The sequence below is a fragment of the Gekko japonicus genome, unplaced genomic scaffold (assembly GCF_001447785.1).
Source record: "Gekko japonicus isolate JY-2015 unplaced genomic scaffold, Gekko_japonicus_V1.1 scaffold895, whole genome shotgun sequence".
Classification (NCBI taxonomy): Eukaryota; Metazoa; Chordata; class Lepidosauria; order Squamata; family Gekkonidae; genus Gekko; species Gekko japonicus.
The window spans coordinates 336,572-359,507 of record NW_015172581.1 but is presented as its reverse complement, the minus strand read 5'-3'; the positions used below and the strand labels follow the sequence as shown (position 1 = coordinate 359,507).

At 47.1% G+C, this 22,936-nt stretch overlaps 1 protein-coding gene across 1 annotated transcript in view; it reads right to left on the bottom strand.

Moving 5' to 3' along the window:
• Positions 1-4,869: 4,869 nt before the first annotated feature.
• HTRA3 (HtrA serine peptidase 3) overlaps positions 4,870-22,936 on the bottom strand; it is a 38,364-nt gene continuing 20,297 nt past the window's right edge. Inside the window, exons 6-9 of the mRNA XM_015421453.1 lie at positions 16,462-16,570; positions 12,304-12,352; positions 9,129-9,224; positions 4,870-7,012 (exon numbers count right to left, since the gene is read on the bottom strand). Of these exons, the coding sequence (XP_015276939.1) occupies positions 6,847-7,012; positions 9,129-9,224; positions 12,304-12,352; positions 16,462-16,570 (420 nt within the window). The 3' untranslated portion in view covers positions 4,870-6,846. The remainder of the gene's footprint in view (positions 7,013-9,128; positions 9,225-12,303; positions 12,353-16,461; positions 16,571-22,936) is intronic.

The following is a 22,936-nucleotide window of genomic DNA, read 5'->3' as shown; positions in this document are numbered from 1 at the left end:
TCACACTCTACCACAAATGTTGTTGGTCTTTAAGGTGCTACTAGATTTCCCCCCCATTCTGAACTGTTCTGAAGTTCTTGGCTGGACATTGTTGGAAGCAGGATGCTGGACTAGATGCACCTAATCCAGCAAGGTTCCTTCAGTGTTTTAAAATGGAAATATTTGTTTTATTCTTGGAGTGGAGTGTACTTATTACACTTGTGCTGGGATACTTTTTGATAATTAAAACCATTTTTAGCTGCCAAATGTGAACTCTCTCGTGCTGAGTGTCTTGGTAATGCTGATGTGTTCTGCCTGACTGAAAGAGCAGGTCATGCCTGGCAACACAATAATACTAATCTGTTAACCATATATTACATTTGGGAGAGGTCCACCAAGAGATTATATGAATATTATCTCAACAGCTAAGAATGTAAAATCCTCTTTTTCGGTCATTAGCCACTCTTTAGTAAGGAGTAAATGTTTAACAGAGCTTGGATGAATGAATCACTGGATGTGTGAGACTTCTGTGGAAATTTTCTCTGATTAATAGTTCTGAGGAGAAATGGCACCTCCAGGGAATGAGCCTCAGGAACTCCATCCAGCACGATTCTCTTTATTTATTTATTTAAAAATTATTATTTAAGAGTACAAACGGTGTAAGTAGAACATTGGCAGTTTTGGTTGGTTAAAATAATAGCAAACGTTTACAGTAGTAACCCCCAGCACTAGAAGTCCACATCAGGGGCCAGTCACTCCAGATTTTCGAGCACGGTGCAAGTTGCTCCAATCAGGAGGGAGCACAAGAGATGAGATAGGCGAGGACATACAATTTGCTATAGCCACGTATAGCCATGTACTGAAACAAGTCCAACAAGGTTCTGTTTCTGAAGACAAGAGTCTTAAGTATCCAGGCCGCGTGATCCAGAGTAATCCATAGAAGGAAGCAAAAACACATGACCCTGTGCCCAGACTGAGTGCTCCAGAGCTGCACACTCATAATAAGCTGTGGTAAAACACATTTCAGGACTAGATTCTGTCCCTCGTTCATAGAGCAAAGAGCCAGGTCCAGAACCAAGAGATTCTTTTTCTTTCTAGGCTTGGAAAAATTAAAAAGAGGGAAGAGGGTGTCCAAGTCTAATTGAAGGGGAGGAGTGTGGCCATTCAACATCACGAGGAAATTTCAAAATAATGCAGGAGGCAGTCTTGGCCTAATGTATAACTTTGGCAGGCAATTCTAACTAGGCCAAAGTGAGAATCTTTGGGGAATAAAGGGGGGGGGAGAGGAAGTCTTCAGAAAATGTTAGGAATTAATAAAAATTGATCTCATCTGAAAAGTTTGTTATGGTTTTGGCCTGGGTGGGACACAAACTTATTTTCACAGGAAAACAGTTTCCAGTTCCCAGGAACAGCAGTACTACTGTGCCTGACTTGCAATCAACAGCACTCCACAGTAACTCACTCAGCCTCCAACAACCCCCAAAGCACAAACAGCCCCAAACAGACTTAAACAGAACAACTCTCTATCAGGCTACAAAGAACCCAATTCTCCTCCTGTATTTACTCGAGGGATGATGATTGGAAGGACAAGTGGACTTCGATCTGAAGAGTGCGTCATCTAATTTGTCAGCACTGCGAGCACTTTATTGTTAACTGTTATGTTATCATGTGATATGAGTTGTTGTATTTTATGTAGTTTTAAATTTTATTGCTATGCCAATTAGGTACATTGTATCGCTCTTGTTAGCCACCCTGAGCCTGTTCGCAGGATGGGCGGTGTATAAATATAATAAATAAACAAATAAATTCCTGACCCCAGAGTGGCAATCAGCATTTCCCTGGGTGTGTAAGAAAGGGCCACAAGAACTAAGCACTGAGGCAACCCTTCCTGCCCTCCCTCTCATGATCTGCCTAAGTTCATACAATCAGCATTGCTGTCAGATGGCCATCTAACCTCTGTTTGAAAACCTCCTCCAAAGAAGGAGACCCCACCACCTCCCAAGGAAGCCTGTTCCACTGCCACTGAGGAACCGCTCTGTCAGGAAGTTCTTCCTAATGTTTAGCTGAAAATCCATTGGTTGTGGTCCGACCTTCTGGGGCAACAGAAAACAACTCTGTACCATCCTCTATATGACAGCCCTTCAAGTACTTGAAAATAGTTATCGTATCACCACTCAGTTGTCTCCTCTCCAAGCTAAACATTCCCAGCTCCTTCAACCTTTCATCATAGGACTTGGTCTCCAGGCTCCTCAATGTCTTCGTTGCCCTCCTCTGGACACAGTCCAGCTTGTCTATATCATTCTTAAACTGTGGTGCCCAAAACTGAACACAATATTCTAGGTGAGGTCCAACCAGAGCAGAGTAAAGCGATACCATCACTTCACATGATCTGGACATTATATGTCTGTTGATAGAACCCAAAATCGCATTTGCCTTTTTAGCAACTGCATCACACTGCTGACTCATGTTCAGTGTATGGTCTACGAAGACCCCTAGATCCTTTTCGTACATACTACTGCCAAGACAAGTCTCCCCCAACCTGTAATTATGCACTTGATTTTTCCTACCTAAATGCAGAACTTTACATTTATCTCCATTGAAATTCGTTTTATTTGTTTTAGCCCAGTTTTCCAGCCTGTCAAGATCATCCTGTATCCTGACTTTGTCTTCTACCGTATTTGCTACCCCTCCCAGTTTAGTATCATCTGCAAATTTAATAAGCATCCCCTCTATCCCTTCATCCAAATCATTGATAAAGATGTTGAGCAAAAGAGGTCCCAGGACAGATTGTTGAGGCACTCCACTTATTACTCCTCTCCAAGAGGATGAGGAACCATTCACAAGCACTCTTTGGGTGTGATCTGTCAACAAGTTACAGATCCACCTAACAGTCATAGGATACAAACCACATTCTCCCAATTTGTCAACAAGTATGTGGAACCTTATCAAAAGCCTTACTGAAATCAAGATAAACTATGTCTACAGCAATTGACAAAGGATGTACTTTATCTCCATAGCTGTTCAATCTATATGCAGAAGATATCATAAGGAAAGCAACGTAGATTTAGAGGAAAGCTGAGTAAAAATTGGTGGAAGGAATACTAATAATTTGAGATATGCAGATGACATGTTAATGGCAGAAAATAGTGAAGATTTTGAAATGACTACTGATGAAGGTTAAAGCAGAAAGTGCTAAAGCAGGATTACAGCTAAACATCAAGACTACTGGGAATTAAAGAACTTTAATGTTGATGGTGAAGAAATTGTTCAAGATCCTCTGAATTCCTTGGCTCAACTATCAACCAAAAGAGAGACTGTGATTAAAAAATCAGAAGGAGGTTGAGACTGGGAAGGGCAGCCATGAAAGACCTAGAAAAGATTCTGAAGTGTCAGGATGTGTCACCGGAGACCAAGACTAAAACATTTCATACTATGGTAGTCCCCATTACTATGTATGGTTGTGAAAGTTGGACAATGAAGAAAGCTGACAGGCAGGGGTCATTTTGTAGAAAAAGAGGTGCAGGAGCTCATTAGCATAACTCATTAGCATAACTTATTTGCTTATGCCACACCCCCTGACATCACCGGAAGTGTGTCAGAAGGCAACACCCACTGCAACTTACCTGGCTGCTTCTTGCTCCTAATGCCCCGGGGCTGCTGGGAGCAGGGGGCAGGGCTTGTTGCATGTGCCCGCCCCCTGGGCTCTTTACTGCCGGAGCTCCGCTCCTGTGCGCTCCTGCAGGAAATGACCCCTGCTGACAGGAAAAAGTTGATTCATTTGAAATGTGGTGTTGGAGGAGAGTTCTACAGATACCATGGACTGCCAAGAAAGACAAAGGGTGGGTTCTGGATCAAATCAAGCCTCAACTCTCCCTAAAAGCTAAAATGACCAAACTGAGACTATTGTACTTTGGTCACATCATGAGAAGACACTGGAAAAGACAACACTGCTAGGAAAAGTTGAAGGTGGCAGGAATAAGAGACTCTGTAAAGGAAACCACAGGGGCCCTCAGTTTGCAAGACCTGAGCAAGACTGTTTACAGCAAGACTTGTGGAGGTCATGACTCCATAGTGTTGCCATGACGTCACTCGGCGCACACTTGGAGGGACTGGACGTTGTGTTGGAGGCTTCTAGTGTCTTAGCTGAATTATAATGACCATCCGAACTAGAGAGTATTTGAGAGATTTTCACCACAAAGAATTTGCAAAAGTGTCACACCCAATTGTCAGTTCTTGGGAGTCTACCAGCTCAGATTTTGGAGTCAGCAAGTGGCAAGCTACTTTAAATGGCTGAGTTGAAAAAAAATACTCTTCATAGTGTGGAGATATACAATATTTTCAAAAAATTTCTGTTTAAATAATTAGCAACAATTCTTATGCTATAGTATCTTTAATAGTACATTATTAAAAGAGTTCAGTCTTTTCAGTGTCATAAAGTTCAGCATAATATCCAAAATACACTGGCAGACCTACCTATTGTGACTGTCCAAATAACAGGCTTTCTTTTGTTTACTGCAGAATTTGTTTTCTACCTTCACTTTTTCCTACCTATCAGATGGCAAAAATTAAAGACACAGCAGCAAAGAGTGCAGCAGTTGGCAACTATTTCTCAGGTACTGCAACTTTTCTTATAAAAAACAAAGACCTTCATAGTTTTAAATTCTAATAGGCCAAATAGTACAATTTTATATGCTAACTAGATTATAAATTATACATTTTATGTTGTTAAATCAGTAGAAGTTTACGTTTGATAGAAAGTAAATACTGCATATATTTCTGTTTTCCCAAAATTTCATTTCATTTCATCTTTCTTTCTTTCTTTCTTTCTTTCTTTCTTTCTTTCTTTCTTTCTTTCTTTCTTTCTTTCTTTCTTTCTTTCTTTCTGTGGCTTCAACACGTTGGGAAATTTTACATCTCTAATATGTACCAATATTAGGAAGAAAAAATTAAAACCCATGATTAAAAACAAGATATCTGTGTAGAGTTTATTCTTTGTACAGTAGAAACTTGCTGTACACGTCATATGTATACAATTTGTACAATAATGCTTTTCAATACAATGAAAGAAAATTGAGCCCCTGAAAATCTGTGCACTTTCTCAAAGTTTCAGCTTTGTTTTGCACATTGCTTTGTGATTATATCAGGCAATAATTCTATAAGAATCATTTACTACATTCCACTTTTGTATAACCTCCATGTAACAAGAGCCTGCAGTCAGGGCCAGATGAACCAAACAGCATTATGGAGCAAGAGCTCAGACTGTGTAAAAAAGGAAGACCACAAGACCTCTTTCATTCCTGGTTTCAGAAACACCTTTGAAATACTTAGTTTTCATCTAGTGAAGTCCCATAAACCAAAAGACTTCGGGTGGCTATGGGGTGGCCGGCCCAAGCGCTTGCCACCGACCTGGCAAGATTCCTGGAACCACCCCAGTGTGATCCGTAATGGCCACGCCACCTCCCCCCCCCTTTCTTTTTAGCTGCACCTGAAGCGGCTCCCTGGAATGTCGGCAGAGAGAGCTTAAGAAGACAAGAGAACAAAACATTCAGCTGGGGGTTTAAGTGTGTACGTCCAGAGTGCCAACTCAACTGTGGAAGAGGGTTGTGGTGGTATTTTTTTTTTTGGGGGGGGGGCTTCTATTGAACTATTTCTTAAGAAGGATGACAGTGAGGAATTCAAAATGTTTTTCTCTAACCACACCTTTTAACCTCATTCACTCTCCCTTTACCACAAACACTACAGCACTTACACAGACAAATACTGTATTTTATACAGACACACACCATGCTCCAGTGACACACACAGCCACACATCCTGAATCTGAGTTATACACCCACTCAGATCTCTAGAAAAGGAAACCCACACCACACACCCCGTTTACATTTGCCTGCAGAGCTGAACAGAGTTAGAAGGACGGGGGGGAGGGGGGCTTTCATCTGCTGAAGAGATGCTGCTGCCTCTTGGCCATCTTTGTTCTTTGAGTTTTCTGATCCTGCCCAACAGCTGGTTTTGATTAGTGGGAGTTGTAGGGCTGAATGGGGATTTCATACAGTTGGTGTCTTGGGATGGAAAGTTTTATATGAAGACCATTTCTTTCACACACACACACACACACACACACCCAAAAAAGCACTGCAAACTTCTGAAGTCTGAGGTTTGTTTACTCCCCTGAACCAAGTGCCCTCTCCCAGAGGAAGTCCTTCGTGTGTTCATCCCCACAGACACTGTAACTTTGACCCCAGTTTATAGATCATACAAAAGGAAGGCTCTTGAGGTGTGGCCATCTTAATGAGCCCTTCCCTTCCTGTTCATGTTTGTAATTTCTCAGATCAATTCATAGGTAACATTTACTAATTGGGGAAATAAACCATTTCACACGTAAGGATGTTTCCAGAAGTGTAGTTTTGGGCCAAACTGACTAAGGCTACCATCCACAAACCACAAAAAGCCAGCAGTCTGGGTGAAATCCGCACAAAAGTTGAAGCAGCAAGGACTCACGGACATACCCCAAAGAGCATTTTGCAGTAACAGTTTGCTGCTTAGTGTCTGATCTTAATTCAGGAACAATAATTCCATAAGTTCTAAAGCACAGGGGTGGGATTTTGGCCTTTCAAATGTCCCTTGTGAGCCACTTCCAAATGCAAAACTACAAGCTTTTTGTCTTGTTCCAAATATATCTGCTACGACACCAGTTAAAGAGTTGCGCTGCTGGAAGACTGTTCACTGTTGACTGTCTGGCACAACGATGGCTCAGGAAATTAGATCACCCCACCTTGTCATCAGCCAACACACAAGGTACATAGGAGGTATTTGATGTTCCAGAATAAATGAATCTAGTTGTATCGCAACGATCTTCCTCAGCTTGGTCTACATCACTACTTCAGGCTCTATGTTAAACAGCAAGTCATCGTTTCCTCTTCTGACTTCGAGCAGCAGCGGCGCTTCATTCATCACCGCCTCTTGCAAATCAGCAGAAGTCATCAGCGGACGTCCATTCACCTTAACGATGATGTCGCCATCCTTAATCCCACCTCTGCATTGGAGAAAGAGAGAGACAGAGATTCTAAGCTGAAGTTTTTCTTGCCGGGTATGTCTTGGGACTCCATTTGTGTGGTGGCGTTTGCATAAGGCATTTAAATGTCTTTTACAAGCAGCCCTGTGTGAGTGAATTCCCAAGCAGCCAGTTCACCCAAAAGGCATGAACTCGATGCTTGGAATTCACTCGCACAGCACAGCTTGCAAAAGGCATTTAAAGGGAACATGTTCCCTTTAAATGCCTTTTGCAAATAGTGCCACGTATCAGTCGGGGCAGTGCGGAGCAGAGAGCTTTGCAGTGCCTTGGCAGGGGCTGGCTCTCAGTATAGCTGAACAAATCAGCGTTTTCAGGATCAGCAATACTGGCAGCTGAGTTCAGATCTCTGATCTGTATTCAACTTAAGGAATACCCGAAAAATACCGATAAGGCATTTTCCGGGTATTTGGGGGGTTCGTTTTTGCCAAACGCATACCCCTACTCTGGTCAGCCCTTGTCTAAGAGTTATTTGCTGAACGAAGTGGATGAGCCTCAGCCAGAATGTGTGTGAGACAAAGGAGGCAAAGATTGGCCAGGAGAACAGGCAAGATCAGACCACTGTGCACGAGGGGATTTTAACCATGCAATACAACAACCAGCTCTCCATCCAATCAAGGTGCTCGAGGATGGTGGTTCTCCACTAAGAGTTGTTCTCTGATGATCTCCACGTCCACCTGAAAGCATGGTGAGCTGCCTCCTCCTGACCCCGCCGACCATCTCTGGCCATATGGCAGGTTAGCAGCAATGTTCCCTCTAAGCTGTGGAGTCTTGTGAGCAAAAATTCTACTTTGTGAGCTACTAGCATTACATTTGTGAGTGAACTATTTGGCTACTGCATAAATTAGTTTACTCTGGAGCCCTCCTTCCTGAGCTAAGACAAAAATGTGTGAGCTGGAGGCTAAAGAACTGTGAGCTAGCTCACACTAACTCAGCTTAGAGGGAACACTGGTTAGCAGTAACAGCAGCAGGAAAAGCTTCACGCTCCGTACCTGGCACTGGCTCTGTGCTGAGTGAAAACCAAGTATCCTGCCCAAAGCGATCTTCAACTGTCATACAACCATTTCCATTCAAGAGTGGACCCAAAGTGATTCCAAACTTGAATGGTTGTAGGATAGGTAAAGCTGTGATTTATTTTTTTGTGTTGGTGCTTTAATTCACTACTGTAATTGCCCAACATTGGAAACCACCTCTGTCACAACTTTGCAGAGGCGGGATATAAATATTTTTTAAAATAAATAATAGTGTTTGAGGGCAAACTCTCCCTCAGGCACCCTCCTGCCCCACCAGAACCTGCTCACAAAGGATCATTTAGGAGCAGACACCACGTGGGGGGGGGAGTCTCTTATTCCAGTTCAATGGCATTCCTACACTTGTGCACTAGAAGCAAAACATCCAATGTTTTGTGCTCGCGTTTCTAAAGAAGCCTTGTTTTCACCCCTTGTTCCCATCCTCCCCCCAGGGCTGCCAAGCCGCGGCGGGGGATCCGCATGTCTTTATAGGATCCCTGCCGCGGGGACAGCGATACGCGTTGCACCGCCGTTGCCAGGATGTGACGCGTAGCCAGGGTCAGCCCTGCTTAGCTTCCGAGATCTGATGAGATCGGGCTGCTTAGCCCATCTTATTTTACAGCGCTCTAGCCAAAGAGTGTGCCTGCTGGGCTCAGAGGACACTTCCAGTCTTCTGCCCTACCTGGACAGAGTTCCTCCTGTGGGGCAGTTGCTGGCTCTTGGTCTGGGGTCAGGAGGGCAAGCTGTGGGCGGGGGCGAGTGTTGCCCAAGAGGGCTTTTTACAGCGGGCAGCTGAAGGGTCCTGACTAGGGGTGTGCATTTGGCAAAACCAAACCAAAAACCCCTCAAAAAATACCTTATCGGTATTTAAATGCCTTTTGCAAGTGATGCTGCGCAAATGGAGTCCCGCCGCGGCTTGGCAGCCCTACCCCCCCCCACGCAACAGTTCTCTGTGCAACCTCTACCGGTCGTCTCTGGACCAGTCCGGGCCTTGTCTCCCCTCACCCTTTTGCTCCTTCAAAGGCTGCCGACCTCAGTCTGGAGCAGCCCAGTCCAGCTCAGCAACACACCTGTGAGATGGCGAATTTGGAACAACTTCGTGTACATAAATTCCACCACCGACATCCGGAAAATCTGGATTATTAAACTTCAGTTCTTCCACAAGTCTAAAAAGACGCACAGAAATATTATGATGTCTCAATATTCGTAATGTCACTATTGCTGTTGCTCTTTGAAGACATTTGTTTTTTCTTCTAGATAACAAAACAACACAGCTGAACCCATCGAAGACGGAGGTGCTGTACCGGGGTCGAGGGGACATGGATACTGGTGCCAGCCCAGACAGTGAGGAGACCGGGAGTAACACTGGATGCCTCTCTGTCTGTGGAGGCCCAGGTTGCCGCAGTGGCCAGGTCTGCATTCTTCCATCTGAGGCAGGTCAGGCTACCGAAGCCCTGTCTCTCCCCCCAAGACCTGGCTACAGTGGTCCATGCAATGGTCACCTCCTGGCTTGATTACTGCAATTCGCTCTACGCAAGCTTGCCCCTGAGACTGATCTGGAAATTACAGTTGGTACGAAATGCAGCGGCACGCCTGCTGACGTCGACACCTGTGCGGGCTCACGTTCGGCATGTGCTTTGCCAGCTGCACTGGTTACCCTTTGAGTACCGGATCCGCTTTAAGGTGTTGGTAATCGCCTTCAAAGCCTTATACGGCCTGGGACCAACATATCTAAGGGACCGCCTCTTCCCGTATACGCCTCAAAGAGCTTGACGCTCTAGTGATCAACATCTCCTTTTGGTCCCTGACCCAAAGGACGTCCGTCTAGCCTCGACCAGGGCCAGGGCCAGGGCCAGGGCCTTCTCTCCCCTGCCCCTAGCTCCTGGTGGAACACGCTCCCCACCGAGATCAGGGTCCTGCGGGATCCTACTCAGTTCCGCAGGGCCTGCAAGACGGAGCTCTTCCGCCAGGGTTTTGGTTGAGGCCGCGGGCGTCTGTGTATGGCCTCCCCGAGGCTGCCGTCTCCTACCTACTGGCCACCCATCTGCCAGCAACTGGCCATATCCATCAGTACGAATGAGTCGGACTTTTCACCAGCAGCTACAACTACTGATTCTAAATGTTTATAATGTAATGTTTTATTGTGTTTTAAACCTTATTGTATTGTTTGAGATGATGTGACCCGCCCTGAGCCCGCTCACAGCATGGGCGGGATACAAATATGAAAAATAAATAAATAATAAATAAACAAAATTTAAAGATTTCTATCTCAAGATTCTTTTTTTAAAAAAGGAAAAGCATTGAAGAAGAAGAGATTGGCTTTCTACCCCGCCCTTCACTACCCAAAGGAGCCACAGAGTGGCTTACCATCTCCTTTCCCTCCCCCTCCCCCTCCCCACAACAGACACCCTGCGAGGCAGGTGGGGCTGAGAGAGCTCTTTCGAGAACTGTTAGTGAGAGAACAGCTCTGAGAGAACTTGTGACTGACCCAAGGTCACACCAGCAGCTGCATGTGGAGGAGTGGGGAATCAAAGCCGGTCCTCCCAAATTCGAGTCCGTGCTCCTAAGCACTACACCAGACTGGCTCTCAATATTGTGGGAGATTCACTTCTCAGGGAATATTAAACAAATGCAAGCCTTTTAGGGGTGTTGACATATTCACAGTGATGAAAGGGAAGATGGGTGGGCTTAAACAAAACATTAATATTGCAGCGAAGTGGGAGGGGGACACCCCAGGAATGGGAGGCTTCGGCAATCCTGCGGGGGCAAAGCAGGGCAGCAGGGCTTCCCTGGGGAGGACGCGGGTGAGCGGGAAAAGGGGAGTGGGGGGGGCAGTGGGCAGGGTTTTTTTTTGTGAGGGCAGAGGGTGGAGGAATGGCTGGGAGGATTAAGGTTCCTCAGTGTGACGTGTGTGTGGGGGGGCGGGGAGGCATGAGAGAAGACCCAGCCCCTCCCTCTCTTTCTCTCTCCAGCTGTTCACTGCAAACGTGGTGGGAAATAAAAGATCAGCTGCCCATGACTGAAATCGGGAGGAGGCCACCGACTTTCTGTCTGCCATGGCACCTTGGACAGTGAGGTGTACAGACTGCTCCAGATGATTCTGGATGTGTCCTCTGCAGAGCGCTGTGTGGACAGGGCTTGGGGGCAGAGAGTCCGTGACAAAGAAGGAGGCCACGTGGAGGAGAGACCTCTGCCTCCTTTGTCCTGCAGCTGTTCTGTCCCACGGTCTCGGCAGAACGGGGCTTGTCATCGTGAAACCCTGTCCTGTTCCGATAAGGACTCTCTGCAATTTCCCTGAGAACAAAGTCTAGCATATTCTACCATCCTGAAGAAGAAAGCCAAGGATTGCTGGTGGAAAAACAAGGAGGAAAGCTGAAAATTAAGATACCACATGGCAGGGAGGGGTCCAGACCTTACAAACCTCTCAGCAAGCCCACCCCAGGCACAAGCTCTGTTCCGGGCCAAGGCCGGGAGTCTGGATCAGTGGATCACGATCATGATCGGGGGGTGGGGGGCCACTTGGACTAGGCCAGCCAGGCCTTCACAGAGTTCCCTGGACTTTTAGCAGCTGCTGGACCTTGAGGGTATTGCAAACAGTGAGGCAAGCCTATGACCTTGGCATGGGAACTGGATGTTTTGGGGGCTCACAGATGTCTGGATTACAAAGGACTCGGCTGGCATCTGTACAGTAGCTCCTCCCCAAGGGTTTTCTCAGTTTAAGATGTCTGTTTTTCTCTGCAACCCAAAGTTGTTCTCCAGGTGGCCAGCTGGAGATCTCCCAGGGCTCAGGCAAGCAACATCTTGGCTGCTAGAGAATCTGAATAAATTCTTCCTCCCATCAGGATGCCTGCAGTCAGCCAACGGCACCTTCCTCCATAGGCAATTCGAGTGACTACGATCTCGTTCCCCCTTGGAAGTCCTTCCCTCCCTCCAGGGATCCATACAATCCCGAGCCACAATATCTTCCAAGTGCTTCTCAGTCAGAGACACCTGTGAAACCACAGGAACCTGAAGGGGGAAACTAATCGGGGGCAAAAGGACGATGTGAACACAGAGTCACCTGCATCCAGGCCCCCCCTCCCCCGTGCCCCACGCTGGCAATGCAGGGCTGGGTGGCTGGCACTGCTGAGCATCGTGGCTCAGGCCTGCATGTGGAAGAGCCACGTCCTGCGGCCAGAGGCAGCAGCCTGGCGGAGGGATGCAGCTCAGGGTCTTCTGCATTCTCGTACACTCAGAGAGACTTACGCCGGTGTTATCGTCAGCATCCTTAAGCCAATAAACCTTTTCTTCCCATCTGGAATAAAAATTGAAATCCTAGTGAAGAAATTTTCAACTGAAGAACAAAGTTAGTGTGAAACAGAACCAGATAAAACCATGCAAAGCAGATCGCATGCTCGAGTACTTGTCTACCACGGGCCATCTCTGAGAGCAGGGGGTCAGGACTAGGGTTGTGCAAAAAAAAACTGGGTATTTTTCGGGACAATCAAGGCTCTTTCTGTAGCAGGAACTCCTTTGCATATTAGGCGAGACACCCCTAATGTAGCCAATCCTCCAAGAGCTTACAGAGCTCTTCTTACAGGAGCTACTGTAAGCTCTTGGAGGATTGGCTACATTAGGGTGTGTGTTGCTTAATATGCAAATGAGTACCTGCTACAAAAAGAGCCTCAACCGAAAAAATATAGGTATTTCCCAGTATTCCCAAATCCCAATACCAGAAACTCGCTGCTTGGAGAAGGTGTTTAAACACCTTCCAGGGGAACTCACTGCTTGGGACTCCATTTGCGCAGTGATGCGTGCAAATGCCTTTTTGCAAGCAAAGCTGCGCAAATGGAGTCATCTGCCTTCTGGGTGAACTTGCCACTTGGGACTCCATTTGCGCAGCATCACTTGCAAAAGGCATTTAAATACCGATAAGGTATTTTTTGAGGGTTTTTTGGTTTGGTTTTGCCAAATGCACACCCCTAGTCAGGACCCTTCAGCTGCCCGCTGTAAAAAGCCCTCTTGGGCAACACTCGCCCCCGCCCACAGCTTGCCCTCCTGACCCCAGACCAAGAGCCAGCAACTGCCCCACAGGAGGAACTCTGTCCAGGTAGGGCAGAAGACTGGAAGTGTCCTCTGAGCCCAGCAGGCACACTCTTTGGCTAGAGCGCTGTAAAATAAGATGGGCTAAGCAGCCCGATCTCATCAGATCTCGGAAGCTAAGCAGGGCTGACCCTGGCGAGTACTTGGATGGGAAACCGCCACAGAATACCAGGGCTGGGAGGCCAGAGGCATGCTATCAAGCCACTTCTCTGAACATCCTCCATGTCCCAGTAGGAGCTGCCAGAGGTCGCCATGACTTCCAGGCACAGGCTCACACATGCGCACAAACACACACAAATGCAAAAATCCCCCGTCAAAAAAAGAAGAAGGGCTGAGCGAAAAGCCCGGGATGAAGCTTGGACATTTGCAGCCACAAGAATGCCTCCAGCAGCTAAAGCTGATTCTGAACACACCAGGAGCTTTGAAGAAAGGCCGTGCTCCAGTGTGGGGAGGCTGCTTATGAAAAGGGCCAAACATCTGCTTTCTGGAGGTTTCATATATTTAGACAACGTAACTAATGAAATCTTCTGTACATCTATGTAGCCTCTTCAAGAGGAAGTTTGAATTCTTACAGCTGAATTCTTTATCCAGTTGAATTCTTTATCCAGCTGAGCTGTGAGAAGCAGCAGGAGACAGAGGTGCTAGAGGGGTGACTGTTTGGAAACAGCCTTGCAAACCTAATAAGGAGAGCTTTAAACTAAATCCTCTGGGGGAGCAAGACAAAAATGCAAAGCCCAGTATAATGCTAATAACTGGAGATAAGAACTCTAAAGTTTTGCAGGGAGTGGCAGAAACGAAAACCTCAGAGTGCATAAAACATGGATACCCAGGGCTATTTTTTGGCAGGAACACACAGGAACGGAGTTCTGGCTGGCTTCAGAGTTGGCCACACCCACTACAGCCAAAACCTCTGCGTGTAGCTACAGAGGGAAGGCCTGGAGAGTGACCCCCCCCCACGACTCCAAGGCGGGCGGGCCAGGGGGGCCTGGAAGGATCGGGGAGGCATTTAAAGGCAAGCCAAGGGAAGGCATGGGGTGTGGCCTAATATGTTAATAGGATGCACTGTCAGGAGTGTGGCCTAATATGCTAATGAATTTCTGCTGTTGGGTGTGGCCTATTATGCTAATGAGTTCCTGCTGGGCTTTTTCTACCAAAAAAGCCTTGTGGATACCAATGTCTCTACACTAATGCACAGAGTATGGGAAACAAGCAGGAGGAACTTGAAGTCCTAATACCGGAAGGGGGTTATGACTTAATAGGCATTACTGAAACTTGGTGGGATGACACTCACAATTGGAATATTAGGACTGAGGGGTACAACTCATTTAAAAAGGACAGACAAATAAGGAAGGGCGGAGGAGTCACATTATATGTACAGGAGGTATATACTTGTAAGGAAATATGTGTATCTGAGCATGGAAGTCCAAGTGAAAATCTCTGGGTAGAAATAAAGGGAGTAAGAAATAATAGTGATATTATAGTGGAGGTCTGCTATAGACCACCAAGTCAAGCAGAGAATTTTAATGAGACACTCCTAGAATAGATTACAAAGTTCTCAGAGACGGGACATGGTGGTCGTGGGAGATTTCAATTACCCAGATATCTGTTGGAAGTCCAACTCTGCTAAGAATGAAAGGTCCAATAAATTCCTGACTTGTCTTGCTGACAACTTCATTTTCCAGAAAGTGGAGAGGGAAGCAAGGGGATCTGCTATCTTGGACTTGATACTTACCAACAGGGAAGAACCGGTTGACGAGGTGAAAGAAGTGGGCACCCTGGGTAATAGTGGCCATGTAATTTTCAATCCCCTTCCCCGTCCTCCTGGAGAAATGGCCCATCAAATGACCACAGCTGGAGGACCTGTGGGGAGGGGTCCCCCATCTCCTGTTTTCTTAACACCCACAAAAGTCTATCTCATCAGTTTCAAAAGCAACGTAAAGACAGGACTGACCTTTGGAAGCTAAGATTATACATTTTATGCTTATCGGTTTAGCTTAGTGTTTTTAAACATTTTTAAACGAATCGACTATAAATTCAGTGGGTCAGCCATGTTTGCTGCTGCGAAAAACATCTGCTTCAAAAGATCTGCCCACCTTGAAGGTGTCACCCAACTCCTTTGTGGAGAGACAGGAGGAAACACCTTCTGAGCTGAAGAAAGCATTGTGTCTAGTGCCAGGGGTGGATGTCAAACAGTGCAGGCCAGGATCACGGCTTTAGGCCAGTCAGCAAAATGTAGAGTCTCCCCACCCCAAAGATTTCATACTACTATTTGTATTTTTCTTGGAACCCTTTTAAAGCCAAAGAGATCTGGGAAGGCTCCAGAGGGCCTCATGGCATCACTCCTTTTGCAGGGCACAGGGCAACCAAAGGGGGGCATGAGAGCCCCGGTTGTCTCCACACAGTGATGGGGCTGAGAGGGGCTCCCACTCCAGACGGCAGGCAACAGAGCTGCAGGCGGGCTCTTCGGGAATGGGAAGTGGTGACTGAGAAGGTAGGGCTTGGGGGAAAGATTTGGCAGCAAAGCTGGGATTCAGTCAAAAGAGCAAAACAATATATGGTTCCGTCAACATGCAAGCACAGTTTTGGTTACTGGTATATTCACAGCATTTGCTTCTATTTTTCAAATTAGAAACAACAAGGGGCGGGAGCCGCGATACGCACGGGGGGGGGACCTCCACACTTATGAGGCAGAGGAGGAAGCAGGAGGAGGAGGGAAGTGCCGCCCCACCCCGCCGGGTGCCGATTTTTGAGCGGCTTGCTACTCGGGCCTCGCTGCTCTCCCCCCCCCCGAAGCAGCGGCGGTGGTGAGGGAGTTCACAGAGCGTTCCCTGCGCATGCACAGGGGACGCTCTGTCACTTTTGGGGGGATTTAAGTATCCCCCCGATATTTTTTCTAGGTTTTTAGATTTTTGTGCACACCTGGGGACTGCCTCAAGTGTGCACGAAAATCTCCCTCCCCCCCAGGTGCCCCTGATGCACGGATTTAGATATTAGATATATAGATGGCAACATTTTCTCCTGTAACATCTTAACTACTATTGACATCTGTCAACAGTCAGTATGAAGCATTTCCCATAAGTGCAGGAGAGAGGTCTGAAGCACACCAAGCAGCGCCCTACACCAGGGCAAAGTGGACACGAGTCTAGTTAAGGCGAAAGTACCTTTTCAAAGGGTTGACGCTGCATGCAATTATAGTGCTGCCATGTGCAGGTACTTCAGGGTGACAAAGAGCATGGGACAGCATCATTATCTGCACTGTGTCTGCAGCAACCATTCTGCCTAGTCAACCCCCCCCCCCATATTAACAAATTGTACCCTTACTTTGTTTGCTGTTATTCTCAGAGAGGAATCGGGAGATGCGATCAGATGGAATTGCAAAGGAAATTCCTGCAGTCACCTTTAAAGTATTGATGCCAATCACTTCCCCATCCTGTTGAAAGAGACATACATTTTGTTTGTTAGTTTAAAAGTGTTTAGCATTGTCCCTGTAGCTTTTAGCCTCGACAACAGCGGCCTGGCCTTTGCTTACCATTCCTCGGCTGTGTTGTGGGGCCAGTGGGGCATACGAGGGGCTCCGGACAGCAGGCCTGTGACCATTCACTGCTCAGGAAAGGGCAATTGGGCTGCAGCTGATGGGAAGCCCCCCTGGGCACCACGGGCCACTGAGACAGAATGAGGACAGAACTGCCTTCCCAGGCCCGGCAAAGGACCCATCTTTCTAGCTTCTCATCTTATCTCCTGCAGCGGCCAGCAGAGATGTGGAGCAGGACTCCCATATTCCCATGGGAAAGCTTCCATTTCTAAAGGCCCATTCTTTCCTCTAGGTAATGACAATGGACAGAAGCCTGCATAATTTCAAAGTCATACTTAATATCCCTCAAGTGATTTGACTGAAGAATCATGCAATAGAGTACATGTACTTTTTTATTGACCTGTAAATGGTGGGGAATAAAGCCACAAATTCACATATCAACAGTCAAATCATGGCAAGCAAAGCTAAAGTGCCTATTTCGATGTCTCCTCTCTCAGAATGAGAAGAGCGACTGCAGTCGCCGGGACAAGGCGTGCCTCAGAGATCTCCACGGAGGAGGAGGAGGAGTTTGTTTACTTTATTTATCGTCCATCTTTCTCATCGAGACTCAGGGCAGATTACAAAGCGTTAAGGGAAACTATTCAATCAAACGGCACGATAGGACCAGCATTACAGAGGAAGAAAACAATGCAAACGGAAAGCTCCCTGAGGCCTGACATACCGTAAAGCAGAACTGCATAAAATGAACACTGCAACAGGCTATGATCCTCTGCCTTATAAAGTGAGCTTCTACATTATCCTGCAGTTCTAATCCCTTTATGAAAATGCCCTCCTGAACATTCCTTTTTTGCGCGTTCTGTGAAAGGATAAAGGTGTGGGGTCCCTCCCTGACCTCCTCCGGCCGGCCATTCCACACGGCGGGAGCCACCACTGAGCACCTGCTCAAAAGGCCAGTTACCGACCTTACCCACCCTCAGAAGGCTGTACAGAGATGAGCAAAGCTGTCACAGCGGAGCACGGCAGGAGAGGCGGTCCTGCAGGCTCGTGGGTCCACGGCCCCTAAGGGCACTGTGGACGAGGACCAGGGCAACTGATCGGTGACCAGAGCAGTGACTGCAGAAGGGGTGTGACATTCATGCGCTGAGCTGCCGCCTTCTGTACCAACTGGAGTTTCTAAACTGACCTTAAGGGAAGATCCATCGTGTAAAAGTTTTTTATTTTTTTTTAAATCTTTATTAAATTGCAGGACAAAAGGGAAAAAAATACAAAAACCGAGAGAGAGATGGAAATCCATTTTAAACAAGTTCATGTACAATTTAAAGAAAGCATAGGCCAAATATGAGCATACAAACCCAAAATACACAATCACAGACTAAACTATTGTGTGCTGTAGAACAATTTTTTTTTACAAAGTCCAAGTTAGAAATAATTACTCTACCTTAGGCTTTAAAAATTCACAAATCATCAAATCTATTAGGCAACAAAGAATTATTTTTGAAAAATTTCAAGACCGGTTCCCATCTTTCCTCATAGTCTATATCCAACTCACTATAATTATATATATAAAAAAGGATTATTCATTGTCTTTCCCATTATATACAAATCCCAAAGCTTATCCATCATGTAAAGTTAAATTCTACTGAAATGTACAAAGGAACAACCTGGCCTGCAGCGGATCATCCACAGTTCATTTGGTGGACTAAAAATAGGGTGTCCGCAGTTTTCAGTACCTCCGGGGTTTTCCTTAAATTTAAATAATGTAAGGGAAGTGCTTTCTACATTGTCTTTAAATTTGCATATTATTCCAATGAAAATGATTTCCAATAAAGGTTTGAATTTATTTAAATATCAATCACACTCAACCCCCCCCACCCAATCAAATGCTTCCATTCAACAATTTGAAGCAATTATGACATAAAAATAACAAGAGGTGCATACTAAGTAAGCTCTGGCATCCATGTCCTTATTAACCTTATTAATTAATCCTTAGGTTTGCTGTTAGCCTTTCTGCGCCTTATCACTTGTACCTTTGCCCTCGCATGCCATGTTACATTCCTGGGGATGTGTGTGTGTTGTTGGAGCGTTAGGGAGTATTGCTTGTAACATCTTTAAGCGCGCCCTGAGAAAGTTTCTCATGAGACTGTCCTTGAAGACTTCCATGCCAGGCTTAGTTAGATAGAGCGGCCATATAGATATAGCGGTCTGACTTGCTATAGAAAAGCATGACGTGTAAATGAATGGAATTTTGGGGGTTTACCTTTCCCCACTTTTGGACCTCAGTCCTAACAGAGGTTCATAAAACATAACACTGCCAAAAGTGTGTGTGGAGAGTGACTGGACTGGGGACCTGACAATATAAGTCAAAATAAACATGATAAATCTGGTCACATTCTGTTTAGGGCACTGGAATACTTTCTGGGAACCCCCCCCCCCTCACTAGTGCCAGTCAGAGCTTCCAAGGTGCCTCCTCTGGCCCAGCCTCCTGTACCCACCCTCCCCGGTGCTCATGGCTGGACACGGAGAACTAGGGTCTAAAGCACCACTTGATCTGCTGGGCGCAGCCAGCGCCACCATGCAGGCAGGGCCCTCTTGGGCTGCAGACCTCTTGAGCAGGCTCCTTGCCCGGCAGCTCCCCCTGCTACATCTGTTTATCTGTGTAAGCCTTATAATTCTCTTGCTCCTGAGGCGCTCTGTCTCTCAAATTGTTGCTGTTAGCCTTTCAGTCGTGTCCGACTCCTGGTGATTCTATGGGCCAGCCTCTCTCCATGTTTTCCGCTCTTGTACTGTTTCTTTGAGTCCTTCCATGCTCAGGCTGGTGTCGACTTTTATGGTCTCTAGCCACCAAGTTCTTTGGCAGCCCGGTTTCCTTTGCTGCTAACCAATACAAGCAAAATTGTTTTTTCTAGTGAGTTCTTCCGCATGTCATGGCCAAAATAAGTCAGTTGCAGTTTTATGATTTTTCCTTCCAATGACATGTCTGGTTTCATGCGCTCCAATACTTGTTTGTCACCTTTGCTGTCCAAGGAATGTGCAGAAGCCTTCTCCAGCACCACAGCTCAAATGAGTCGATTTTCCTCCTGTCTTGCTTTTTCATGGTCCAACTTTCGCAGCCATAGGTTGCTACAGAGAACACAATAGCACAGACTAATCTGCACTTGGTTGTTAGGCTGATGTCCTTGCTGTTCTATATTCGTTTCATGCTCATCACAGCATGATTCAACATTTTATTTCTGGACTGCATTCGCCATTTTGGTGGCCGCATTCTTTAGCTCATCTCTTTACTTTGATCGACAAGTATGGTGTTCTACCGGATTCCTGGTTAAACTCTATAATAGTCAACATAAGAACATAAGAACATAAGAGACGCCAATGTTGGATCAGGCCAAAGGCCCATCCAGTCCAACACTCTGTGTCACACAGTGGCCAGAAATACCAGTGCCATCAGGAGGTCCAGCAGTGGGGCCAGGACATTAGAAGCCCTCCCACTGTTGACCCCCCCAAGCACCAAGAGGGAGTAGGGCTACCAGCTCCCCACCCCCCACCCCCAAAGTGCCCAGATCGAGCTGACGTGCCCGGCACAATGACGTCACCCAGAGGTGACATCATTGCACTGGGCATGTCGCCGGTGGACACTCTAGCATTCCGTTTGAAAACTCTATGGTATCATAGAGTTTTCAAGCAGAATGTTAGCGCATCCACCAGCGATGTGCCTAGTGTGATGACGTCAGTTCCAGGCAACGTCATTGCGGCGCATGCGTGAATGTCCCGGACCAGGACCTACTCCCCCCCCACTGCAACCGGTAAGCGACCTGGCAACCCTAACAGGGAAGTGGTCATCTGCCTTCTACCCCATTAGGGTTGCCAGGTACTCCCTGGCCACTGGCAGGGGGTGGAGGACATAGGGCTGCCAGATCCAGGTTGGAAAACTCCTGGAGATTTCAGGGTGGAGCATGGGAAGGAAAGGAACCTCAGTCGGGTCCAAGGCCATAGAGTCCACCCTCTAAAGCATCCCTTCTCTTCAGGGGAGCTGATCTCTGTAGTCTGGAGATGTAAGTCTGAGAGAACTCCAGGTTCCACCTGGAAATTGGCAACCCTATTTAAGTCTACTTAGCAGGGAGCGTGTGAGGCAAAGCACCTTAATTTCACCAAGGGTAAACACGAATAATAGGTCTGCTTCAGCTTGCAGGTGTTTGTAATTGGGCTTTCTCTTAGACACTATCTGTATGTCTTTCAAGGCCGGATTTCAGAAGGCGGTAATTGGCTAAAGGTAAAAACCTGCGCTCAGTTCAGTAACTAGATGGGGGGGGGAACCAAGAGCAAGTTTGCACAATCTTCTGTTGGGCTCCAGCAAATGAGCGCCCTTGACTGGATTCCGAAGACTGCCTGATGCCAGAGGGCAAGAAACTATAATTGGGCCTCAGATAAGAAGGACGCCATGCTACCTTTCGATCCCAAGGGACGGACGCGTAAGCTTCTAGCCCGGACTCTGCAATTTTGAACGGTGCACCGGTTCGTGCCAGGCACTAAAGTGTTAGAAAGAACAGTTCGCCTCTGCTGTTTTTTCGCCAATTAATTCTAGAGACCGTGTTGCCTAGCAGTATTCCTAATTTTATTGCCCAATAAACCTTTTAAAAGGTTTTTGGTTTTCTTGTGTGCACCGCTAGGTGGTTTGTGAGGCCGTGGCCCAGAGGCACTCAGCAGGTTCCCTGGCAGAAAGACTGCATGACACTTAGAACAGGATGGAAGAAAAGTATGCGGGCCTCACCTGCCATTCCTGGGTAAGAGTGTGAGAAAACACTGAGCCAGACCCTTCATCCACCTCCCATTCCCTCCCGTGACTGACAGCGCCTCTCCGGCATGTTAAGCGGAGACTCCCTCCCCCTTTAACCGGGGGAGGGGTGCCCCTTCGTGCAAAGACACTGAGTATTACATGGCTGACTGCAAAAGGGAAAGGATGCGGGAACTAATCTCGTACACAGCTGGTGGGGGAAAAGACGAAGAGAACAACAGGTCGGGGGGTCGCGTTAGATGCACCCATCTCACAAACGCGAGACTGATTGTGCTGCTTTAATGTGTGTCAATGGAATTTTGGAAGCCATAAGTGCTCCTGCAGTACATCATCGAAGCGACCGTTCTGCTCTGCTGTTCTAGTTCAGAGTACGCACCGTTCGAGTTAAGCCGCTTGGCAGAACTCCAGCGGCTAGGGAGAAGGACGGGCATGTTTCTGGGCTGGAGGGGCCACATCTAGGTCTCTGCCCAGTTCTGAAGCCTCTCCAGAGGAACCGGAACCAGGAAGAGGTTGGGAGGGAGCTGATCCAATCATGTGGTTTCCCTGATCGAATCACATGAAGCTGCCTTACAGTGAATCAGCCCCTTGGTCCATCGAGTTCAGTATTGTCTACTCAGACCGGCAGCAGCTCCCCAGAGTCTCAGGCTGTTAAATACTGGGTTCGAGACGCATTGCAGTGAATTTCAGGAATACTACAAGACAAACTCCAGGGCTGCCTAAATAGCATGCAAGTGCCACACCCAAACACCCCCCACTCCCAAAGACAGGCTATTTACATAACACTGTTTCCCCACTGGTCCCCTCCAGAATCCTGGCAAGCTATTGTTCCTGAGCAACAAGCTCCGCCAGTCTCGGATACTAACTCAGGGATGACTCATGCTCGATACAAAACACAGGGTGAGGTCTTTCGCATCGCCTACTGCCTCCTATCTGAACCTTTGAGCTGGAGATGCCGTGGATTGAACCCGGGACCTTCTGCATGCCAAGCAGATGCTCTACCAATGAGTCATGAACCCCCACTGAGTCACAACATCCAACTCAAGGCCCTCCAACGCTGCTAGCGACCCAGATCGAGCTCTCTTGCTCCCTGTGCTGCTCTTTACAGCCCCAGAACCTTTGACCATTTCTTGACAGCACTGGCCCATTAACAGATGCTGCAGACCGCCAGGCCGACGTGCAGGGCTCTTTTTGTAGAAAAAGCCCAGCAGGAACTCATTAGCATAATAGGCCACACCCAACAGCAGGAACTCATTAGCATATTGGGCCACACCCCTGACAGCACAGCTCATTAGCACATTAGGCCGCACCCCCATGTTACCAGAAGTGTGGTCATCCATCCACACCCACCTTTTGCTTGTTATTCTGTTTACCTTGTTTGTTGTCCAAACCCAGGGCCTTTTTTTGTAGCAGGAACTCCTTTGCATGTTAGGCCACAGACCCCTAATGTAGCCAATCCTAATGAGTTTCTGCTGTTG